At 30.4% G+C, this 11005-nt stretch overlaps 2 protein-coding genes across 2 annotated transcripts; one reads left to right on the top strand and one right to left on the bottom strand.

Moving 5' to 3' along the window:
- Positions 1 to 1625, top strand: LOC133035411 (uncharacterized). The gene has a single exon (XM_061111283.1). The coding sequence runs from the start codon at positions 227 to 229 to the stop codon at positions 1469 to 1471; it is 1245 nt and encodes a 414-aa protein (XP_060967266.1). The 5' UTR covers positions 1 to 226; the 3' UTR covers positions 1472 to 1625.
- A 3325-nt stretch (positions 1626 to 4950) lies between these two features.
- On the bottom strand, positions 4951 to 8175 carry LOC115710492 (probably inactive leucine-rich repeat receptor-like protein kinase At5g06940). The gene is made up of 2 exons (XM_030638855.2): positions 5643 to 8175; positions 4951 to 5538 (listed from the first exon to the last, which is right to left on the bottom strand). The coding sequence occupies exons 1-2, from the start codon at positions 7933 to 7935 to the stop codon at positions 5156 to 5158; spliced, it is 2676 nt and encodes an 891-aa protein (XP_030494715.2). The 5' UTR covers positions 7936 to 8175; the 3' UTR covers positions 4951 to 5155.
- Between the last annotated feature and the right edge of the window lie 2830 nt (positions 8176 to 11005).

The following is an 11005-nucleotide window of genomic DNA, read 5'->3' as shown; positions in this document are numbered from 1 at the left end:
TCTATAATTAATATTTAAAATTAATTATAAATAAAATGGATATATATAAATTATGATGTAATTTTAAATAATTAATTTGAACCATTAGATTACAGGCTATCAAATATCGCTATTGATAAGCCCTATATACGTATATATATATGTATATCGTCTCTGGCAGAAAGGGAAGAGATAAAAGGAGGCAATTTAGGTAAATTCACTCATTGGTATACTATTGATTATAACAATGGTGATGCAAACTAGGTCTACAAAGAAGAGGCAAGCATTACGGTTATTCTCCAGTTTTACAGATGACTTGCTAAATGAAATTCTGATTCGTCTCCCAGATTCCAAAACCATAGCCAGGTGTGGACTCGTTTGCAGGCATTGGTGGGAATTAATTCACTCTCAACATTTCAAACGCATAGTAACTCATCATCATATCCACCAACGACATCAACTCCCACATTCACTTCTCATAAAATTATATAAAGATAATTCTCTTATACAGACAACAAAAAACACGTCTCACAACATTCTCTACAAAAATCTTAAAATTGAGTCCACTTTTGATGATCTATTACTAATCAAAGGAGAAACAGATGGGTTTTATATATCCAATCCCCTCACACACCAATCGTTCAAACTCCCCAAACCTCCACATCTTTTTATGCTTCGTACTATCTATACGAGTGGATTAGTTTTGTACCCTTTGTTGGATCGATTTCGAGTGGTACTGTTAACAATAGCATCAGTCACAGTATATTGTTCTGAGACTGGACAATGGACGATGAGAGAGGATATTGCTGAAACATTACCAGAGTTAAATCAAAGAGAAACGTTTCAAAATATTTCGGTGAGAAGGGTGATAGATGAACCACCAGTAGCTGTTAATGGAAGATTGTATTGGATATTGTTTGGAATGGTGAGAGGAGTTAGAGGAGTTGTTGGTTTTGATCCTTTAAACATAAAATTTCGTTTTATTAAATTGCCTTATGTGATTGGAAGTAATAATTACGATATTGACCAATTCTTGCAATTGAGTGTTTCAAGTGCTCGTATTGGGGTGGTTAATGGGAGGTTGCGTTTGGCAAGATCTTATCCACTTGCCAATATGTCCATCTACACTGTTTTGAAAGTTTGGGAATTAGTGAATGATGATGATATTAATGAGGTAGTGAATTGGGTTTTGGTGTATGATGTTAAAGTGAAAGGGGATGTTAATAATCATTTAAGTATGGATAATTATAGGATTATTGGTTTGTGTCCTAATCTAGAAGGTGATGAATTCATTTTTCTAGGGAGTAGTAGTAGAACTGCTTCTCGATTTGCTCTTTACCATTATAAGATTGGAAGAATTGGATTTCAACAACATCACCACAAGATATTTCCATATGATTTTGATTTCAAGTTTCGTTACAAATTACCCTATGTTTTTGCTCCAATTCATCTTCCCATCCCTACCAAAATTCCTATGCTTCCATCTGTTTAATTAGGTTTAGTTTGTGTCTTATCTTGAACATTTGTATTCATTTATCATATATAAGAATAACTATATTAGCACTGTTACATAATCAACCTATCTTCATATTATTTGATTGAGCTACTCATTTGAGATTTTTTTATTAATTGTTTAAAGTGGTATTAGTTTTGTTAAATTAATCTCTGTTGCCTTGATCTGCCCTACCTTGAAAAAACACAGAAATCACTTAATTTTAGTGAAGATTTTGAGTTTAGAAACGAAAAAGATAACTCTTACTCAAGATTTATAATCAGGGGCTCCAACCTTGCCATCCTTCGGAGACGTTTGGTTGGGAGGAATAAAAATATAGGAATAGGAATGGAATGGAATAAAATTTAAAATGGATAAAAAAAATTGATAAAAAAATAATTAAATTTTTTTTCTTGTTACATTGGAATGGTCATTCCTTCATTTTTAAAATGGAATAGCCATTCCACCAAAATGGTGGAAAGTAGGGGTGTTCACAAATTATCTGATCCAATCCAATCCGCACGATCCAATCCAATCCAATCTGCAAAATGCGGATATCCGCACTTGTGCGGATTGGATTGGATTGAAAAAACTAAAATCCGCACTTGTGCGGATTGGATGTTGTTTGACCTCAAAAAGTAACCGATCCAATCCAATCCGCACTTAATTATATATATTTTTAAAAAATTATAATATATAATATATATTAATTAAAAAAAGACACAAACTTCTAATTTCTTAATCTTTTTTAGTAATGTATTGAGTTGGTGCATTTTATTTATTTCATAATAAAAAACACAAGAAAAATAATTCTTATTCACATAGACACATATATATATACTAGCAAAAATTACGTGCGAGGCACGTATACTAAATTTTATGCTAGTTTTTTTTCTATGTTATTTGAAAGTGATACAATAAAAAATTAAAGAAAAAACATTATTAGTTATTAGGTGAGATTATTTGAATAAAGAACAATAAATAATCACCTAAAAATCAAAAATAATTATTTGAATAAAGAATTCAATATACATATTTATATATATGAATCTCATTAATCAAAAAGAATTATTAAATATATGAACAATAATTTGTCACGCTATATGCTTCCCAATAAAGAAATCCACCTCCTCATAGTCAAAAATAAACAATATATGTAATACAGATCTTTGTAATGAAGTACCTAAAAGAAACAAAACTTCAGTTAGCATAATCGGAAAAGGTTTAAGTGAACTAAATAATGACTAAGAAGATCTAAATTACAAAATAAAAATAACATGTCTATATGAGTATGATTCTATTGCTATATGAGCATAATTGATCTAAGAGAAAATAGATAAACTTATAAATATGTAAATATACTTAATATTAATTTTGACAAAGAAACAATTCAATTATAAACAATTCTAAATATCAGCTTGACAATTTCAACACACTAATTACTCATTAAATAACCATAATGTATACATCATGATAATTTTATTTTATTTGATATAAAATGATAGAGATTATTGAGGTTTTCAGCCATGGAAAACACACTATGATCAAAAAGTAATGCTCATTAATTGTATATTTCAAAGAAACCCTAATTTCCATGAATGTCCCTAATAATATATAAACAATAAAGTTGTAAATTAAAAAAAAAAAGTAGCAAAATTTCATTTAATATAAGAAATAGAACAAATTGAAGATTTATACAATACTGGAATTTGAACTCTTAGAAGCCATTAACGAAGGGGCGAAACTCGTTAGATCTCCTAGTTGAACACTACCTTAAAAAAAATTAAATGATGTGGAGGTTTTTTTATGTGTTTCTGTTTCGATATGTTCTTTTAAAACACCATAAATTGTAAAACAAGCCTAACAGTTGCTTAATGTTTCCTTAGCTTTAACGTGGCACCCACTTCTTAGATTGGCTTTTTTATCTTGTATATTTATGTATCTTTGAGATTTAACGGAAAAGGCTCTATTGCCTTGAGATTTAAACCACGTTTGATTTTCTTATTATTTACAGGGCCGACATGCTTTGGTCTATGATATGAATACAACAAATGAGACTTGGGAGTGGGTTGACCTTAAGGAGGTAACAATTGTGTTTTAAAATCTTGGTTCCTGAAGAATGTTTCAAGATACAAGTATGATGGGTTTTTTATATTATATATAGACGATTTGTTCCAAAACATAATAGAACTAACCAATTTAGGTTAATGATCTGGCTTCTGATACGTCCATATTAAAGATGATTGGGGGTGTGCGGTTCTGTAAATGCTATGAAATAATTTTGTAGTTAGTCTATGAATATTGCAATGAAAGTGTTGGTTTGACCTGGCAATTTTGTGGTTACAACTTACAAGAATTCTTGACAAGGTTGTTGAATAGTAAACCAATATAAAACTTGTTTTACTCTGTTGAATAATATGAAAGATAATTCATTTTTTCACCATGTTTAAAAATAAATACAAATTTGATGAGCATATTACTTTTTTTTTTTAATTGAGAGTCTCAGAGTATCAAATCCCGGGTTGTTTTTTTTTTTAAATGTGTTGTGATTCTCGAATATTTAGCATCAAATATCAGTTCAAATATTAATGGAATTTGTTTTATTATTATTTTATTATATATAAATAATATTTTATTATTTTATTAAATAAAAATTAAAAGTCACCCAAATATCAGTTCAAATATTAATGGGATTTGTTTTATTATTATTTTATTATATATAAATAATATTTTATTATTTTATTAAATAAAAATTAAAAGTCACCCATAAATTTCTCAAAAACCAAGAATTTTAGTTATATAGACACACTTTATATAGAATAGATATATAAATTTAAATATATATACTAACTTATTTATTTTAGTAATAGATACATATATATTTTAGTATAAATGTAAAAATAAGTACATATATATTGATATATATGTATATTGGTTTGATTTGTATATAAATAGAGATGGAAATAGATTATTATTGGAGTTTAAGAAACAATAGTTTTTTTTTTAATTTTTTTTCTATGAAATATTAAATAATTTATTATTAAAAAAATAACCGATCTAAAATAACCGATCCAATCCGCACTATTGCGGATCGGATTGGATTTTAACTCTTATGCGGATCGGATTGGATCCAAAATATGAAATCCGCACTTAGTGCAGATTGGATGTTGTTTGACCAAAAAAGTGCGGATTGGATCGGATGAACACCCCTAGTGGAAAGAGCATTCCATTAGAATGTCATTCCAATACTTTAAAATGCAACCAAACAAAGGAATGGAATGAAAATTATTTCCTTTCCATTCCATTCCATTTCATTACCTCCAACCAAACACCACCTAAGTTTCTGGTCCAAGTCAAGAATTTACTGTTATCCTCTAATGTTTCAAGACATTATTCCAACCCATCATTCTTCACAATGATCAAGTTTCAAAATTTGACATTTGTTTGATTATAAGGTTGCAAAAAACAAACTGCCAAACTAGAAAAGATATGAGTCTCTTGGTATATATGAGATGAAATTCCATAGGTAGTGACTAAAATATTACATTTGGAAATCCAAGAAACACTTTCTGATTAAAACAGGTAAAGAAAATTCATGCCCAAACATCATTTTTCCCATCCCCATCTATCAAAAGTCAACCAAGTTGAATTTACATACAAAGTGAAGCTGTCCTGTGTTTTGTTTTAGACTGGAAGAGAGTGATCATCAGATTCAGAGGAAGTGAACTCTATACAAGGGAGATTGGTTCTTGAGTTAAGAGACTGAAGTGATTTAGCAACTTCAAACATGGATGGTCTCTTCTCTGGCATCACAGATGTGCAGCGTAGAGCAATGTCAAGAACTCCTAACATCTCTTGTTTCGATGATGAATTCGATATCTCCTGATCAAGAACTTGAGAGGCTCCATTAGTGATGTTTACTTTTCTCCTCACCCACTTTACAACATCCAACGAATCATCGGATGTTTCAGCTTGCTCGGCCGGTCTTCCTGTGACTAGCTCAAGGAGTACTACACCAAAGCTGTATACATCCATTTGTTCACTTGGTTTCTTACTGTATCCATATTCTGTAATCAGTAAACAAAATGAGGAATTTAGATACCAAAACCAACACTTTAAAGATAAGAAATGATAGCACAATTTGACAACATCAAAAACACAAGCTTGTTACCTGGTGCATTGTAACATGAGACAGGAGATTCAGATGTTATTGTTGATTGAAAAGCAGCTTCTCCCACAATTCGATCAAGAGCGAAATCTGTAAGCTTTGGTTCGAAATCTTCATCCAGAAGTATGTTTCTGGATTTGACATTTCTGTGGAGTAAATGAGGAACATAATCTTTGTGAAGGTAGGCTAGTCCTTGAGCAACACCAATAGCAATTTTCATCCTTACACACCATTCCAACTGAAATTCTGTTTTACCAATCAAGTCACCTAAACTTCCTCTGTGTTGGAACTCATAGATCAAAAAGATTGAATCCTCAGAATGGCAAAACCCCAGAAGTTTAACAATGTTCTTATGTCTGATCTTGGCTAGAGTCTTGATTTCAACTTTCAAAGCTTTCGAAGACTGAGTTTCGAACTTAACAAGCTTCTTCACAGCAACTTGTTCACCACTTGGCAAGCTTAAAATGTAAACTCTACCAAAAACTCCACCATTTCCTGCAGCACTCTTATCATTCATTCCCATCACCAAATCATGCTCAGTGACTCTGAGAGGATAAAAGAAAACCGAACGCCACGAGCCAACTTGAGATCTCTTCTTCATAGATCTTTGATACACAATAAAACCAGCAACAACAACCATAGTTCCAACAGCAAAAGCTAAAGAGATCAAGGCACAAGTCAATGTTGTAATACCAATATCCTGGTGTCTTGGTAACTCATCATCAGAACATGAATTGGGCAATCCGGGACCGCAGAGTTCAGGATTCCCTTGAAGAAATGAAGCTGGAAGACCTGAAATCAAAGAGTAGGGAACCTTACCAGATAGCTGGTTGAAGGAAACATTGAAGAGGGCAAGCTTCAAATTCTGAAGGCCTTGAGGGATTGGACCAGTGAGATTGTTATCAGAAAGATCAAGGTAAGTTAGTACTGGTAAGTCTGAAAGAGAAGGAGGCATATTCCCAGTTAGACTGTTTTCAGCCAAAGACAATGACACAAGTTTCCTGCAATTCTTCAGCTCTGGAATATCACCAGAAAGAGAATTTTGGGAGAGATTTATTATGCTCATAACAGGAGAGTCACAGAAGTTTGGAGGAAGTTCTCCATAAAAACCATTACTAGATGCAGAGAATCTATACAAGCTCTTGACATGTCCAAGACCCTCAGGAATCCTGCCACTGAAGCTGTTGTTATCAATCTGAACTTGCTCCAGTTGAGCAGCCATTGCTATGGATTCAGGAATAGCTCCAGAAAATAAATTGTTTTCAGCTCTAATAAGCTTAAGTTTGGGCAATGACCAAACCCCAGTTGGGAAATCACCAGAAAACATGTTGTTCTGAACTTGAAACCTCTCAAGACTCAAACATTGGTTGATGGAGCTAGGAATTTTACCACTAAATAGATTAGTGTGTAGACTGAGATTTATAACACCCTTTTGGCTACAAATGCCATCTGGGAATAAACCTTGAAGCTTGTTCTCTGAAACATCAAAAGACACCAAGTTCTTGAGAGAAGACCCCAGTGTCTGAGGAACCTTTCCTGTTAGATTGTTCTGAGAAAGATCCAAAGTGGTCAAACTTCTCAAGCCCTCTAAAGAATCAGGAAGCTCACCATGAAAACCAGAGGTTTGCAACAGTAGCTGCTCAAGCTTCACAAGCTTGCCAATATCACTAGGAATTTTACTCACCAAGTATGAATTTTGAGACAAATCAAGAACAACAAGCTCAGTTAAGTTCCCAAAAACAAAAGGTAATGTACCTGAAAGCAAGTTACTTCCCAAGTTGAGAACTTGAAGTTTCTCCAATAACCCAATGCTTTCAGGGATTTTCCCCTCTACATGGTTTTTGCTCAAGTCAAGTACTTTCAAAGAACCAAACTGAGAAATCTGATCTGGGATTGTACCCCAGATAAGATTGTTACTGAGATTCAAAGTCTCCAAAGAGGTACATTCAGAGAGATGAAGAGGAATAGGCTGGTTGAAAAGATTGTCAGCAAGGTTAAGATGAGCTAGATTAAGAAGCTTACAAAGTGAAGAAGGAATTTCACCAGAAAGGTTCAAGCTTTTGAGGTTAATAGAAGTAACAGACAATGTTGGTGAAGTGGTACAAGAAATTCCAGTCCAATTACAGTAATGAATGTCTGAGGTATTTGACCAATTTGAAAGGTAGTTCTTTGAATCTTCAATGGAAGACTTGAATAATAGAAGAATGTCTAGCTCAGTTGACACTGAACTATGAACAAAGAAAGATAAGACTACAGAGAAAAGAAGCAATGATGAATATTTGCAGGGCATAGCCATTGGTGGTGGTGGTGAGTGGTGACTCTGAGAGAGAGCTTGGTTTGGTTCTGGTGCCAATGTTTTCCTATATAAAATCTCTCTACAAGAGTCAATAGAGAGAGATATGATTAAAGGACGTTGATTGATTCAAGGGTATATTAGCAAAATTTTCCATAATGGTCATCATAGCTTTTTGAGTAGTATATCATCCAACTTTTCTTTTTGACAAAATACAAAACTTTAGCATCAAAATTCTAAATTTACATAAAGGGTCATCTTGTATATAGAATTATATAAGTTAAAATTTCTCCTTTTCATCTACAGAAAAACAGTATAAAAGATTCTCAATTATTAGATTAATATTTTTGGGCACGCTGACACAAAGTCCAAGGCTTTAAAAATGCTTATCATATAAATTAATCAAATTTTTTTTTTGGAAAAAATATTATATATGCATGTAATTCAAGATTATTAATATCAAGAACTTCTGAACATCTGTGAAGGATTCAGTCTTCCACACTTTTAACGAAAAAGCTAAAAAGCAAAGTAACTTTTTGTGTATATTTTAACAGAGATTCAACACTTTTAAATTTCTTATTTTATAAAGATTAAATTTAAGCCTAAATAATGGTGCATTGCATATATAGGTAACAGCACCAACCATAATATAATTTATTTTATTTTCTTATTTCTTTATTTATTAATTTTAAATTATGATTACATATTGTGAAAATGAAAATGGTTTAGCTACAAGGCTACAATTCAATGTAGACTTTTTCTCTTCTTTTTTAGCTTGCTTGGTTAATCTTAACGATTCTCTTTTGTTTGTTCTGATTATTTATTTATTTTTAGGGAAAGATTTTCTATTAAGTATAAAAAGCTCAAGAGAATCCTAAGTAAACATTTTCCAACTAAACAAATAAATAAATAAATAGAAAGACAAGATTTGACTTCTGTTGAAATTGCAATTGACTTTTAATCCATTTGACAAAAACCTTAATTAGAAGGAAATTAAGTTTTTGACTTATTATTCCATTGTAAAATCCAGTCATCTATCTCATTTGTGGTGGTTATTGTATTTATATTCTGTTCTAATTCCATAATTCTAAGTTTAATCTAAATAATTAGCAACTATTATTGTATAAGTTGTTTGGAAATTAGATCTTAATACCTCTTATAATATATATACATAACCATATATAGATACTGTAATCATATCAATATAAGAAGCTCTTCTTGTATAAATATAAATAACTAGACAATACTAAACTACTAAAGTAATATAATCACTTAGGAGATTTTTTTCAATTTTATTTTTTATTGTTTCTTATGATTGTCACATGCAAGGTTTCAATCTCGGCAGAGCAGATATAGTATTATATATATATAATATAGTTTACAATAATTTAATATCACCACAGACAAATTCTACTACACATACAATAATACCACTCAATTATATAATATATGATTAGACAGTTATGCTTTGACCATTTTAACCCATTTCAAGAAATACTGATATGAGAAATTCTAAAGTTCATATCAGTTTTCATACCATTTTCTTTTAAGCTAATTAGGATTTTTGTCCTTTAAATTTTGACATGTACCAAATCATGTCCTTTAAACTTTTAAGATCATTGAAAATGCCCCCTAAACTATTTAGATTGTTAAATTTAAGAACTTTTTTCCAATTTTAGTAAAAAAGTCTAACATGGATGAAAGTCCAGGGACCATGATTTAGTACATGTCAAAGTACGAGGGGCATGATTTGGTAGATATCAAAGTCTGGGAAGCATGATTTAGTATATAAACAATCACTGCAGCAGTAAAATTGAATGAAATTAGACAAAAGTCCTTAAATCCAATAATCTCAATAGTTCAGGGGGCATTTTTAACGACATTAGGGGGCATGATTTGGTACATGTCAAAGTTCAGGGGGCAAAAATCTTAATTAGCCAATCTTTTAAGATACCTCATCAATTTTTTTATTATTATTATTTATTCTTTTTTTAAATTAATTCTTTTTAAATGATAAATTAGATATTGTCTTATCTAAAATGATACTAAATAGTACCCTCAATTTAATTAAAATGAAATTAAATAATAATCTAACATGAAAAATTTATGACTAGATTAGTTATATTTTTTTAAAGGGAAAATTACTTATCATATATTATTAAGAAACAATGTTTCGTTTACAATAGTAAAGTATATAGGCGGAGGGATAATTTACTATGAACAAGTCTCATCTACTCTTAATGCAAACTTAGCAAGGTCATGGGCCGCTTCATCTGCAGAACGTTTGACATGTAAAATATTTACATTAGGAAAAAATGATAAAAGACTAATAACATCAACTATTAAATCTGAAAAAGAGGAATTATATAAAAAAAATGACAAAAATTAAATTTGAGTATTATTTTGTAGTATTTTACAAAATACAAAGTTAAATTATAGTATTTTGTTTTTTAATCGCACTAAGGTCATCTTCAATGGCACACTAAAAACTCATATATAGTTTTTTTTATTTTACAAAATGCTCCAATCAAACTCTAAAACTCATCCTAATAAGAATCTAATGCGTTTCACTAATAATAGTAAGATATTATAGTAAATATTTTTGTTATATTAATAAAATAATATAATAATAAAGTTTATACTTTTTAGTGTAATTTTAATGTTGTGGTTAAAATTGAAAAAAAAAATAGGGTTCTTATAAAAATATTGGATTTTGGACAAAAATTTATAATTTTACTGTCACACGGAATTTTTTACAAAAATACTGTCTTTTTATAAAATAACCGTAAAACAATAAAACAAAATAATTAAAACAATAGTAGAATAACTTAAAAATAATTGTAGAACAACCGTCAAAATTTAATACAGTACATAGTATAAAACTTACACAGTATTTTTTTAAAAAAAAAAAATATTACCCTACAGTAAAAATATAAAAAAAAAAATTGAAAATTTCATGTGGTGTAAAAATTCAAAAAAAAAAATAGTGCTAAAATAATATCTTTTAGTTGTAAATTTAACATCAAATTTGATTTGGGTTTCAACATTAACAATAGAGATGTCCTAATGTGAG

This window comes from Cannabis sativa, chromosome 3, assembly GCF_029168945.1.
Source record: "Cannabis sativa cultivar Pink pepper isolate KNU-18-1 chromosome 3, ASM2916894v1, whole genome shotgun sequence".
In the NCBI taxonomy this organism is placed as follows: domain Eukaryota; kingdom Viridiplantae; phylum Streptophyta; class Magnoliopsida; order Rosales; family Cannabaceae; genus Cannabis; species Cannabis sativa.
Note: the sequence above shows the minus strand (reverse complement) of the source record. Positions and strands in the feature narration are given on the sequence as shown.

Excerpts from the sequence above, each read along its gene's own strand:
- LOC133035411 (XM_061111283.1), top strand. The coding sequence starts at position 227 with ATGGTGATGCAAACTAGGTCTACAAAGAAGAGGCAAGCATTACGGTTA.
- LOC115710492 (XM_030638855.2), bottom strand. The coding sequence starts at position 7,935 with ATGGCTATGCCCTGCAAATATTCATCATTGCTTCTTTTCTCTGTAGTC. Across the intron at positions 5,539-5,642 it reads CTCATGTTACAATGCACCAG|AATATGGATACAGTAAGAAA; the intron begins GTAACAAGCTTG and ends TACTGATTACAG.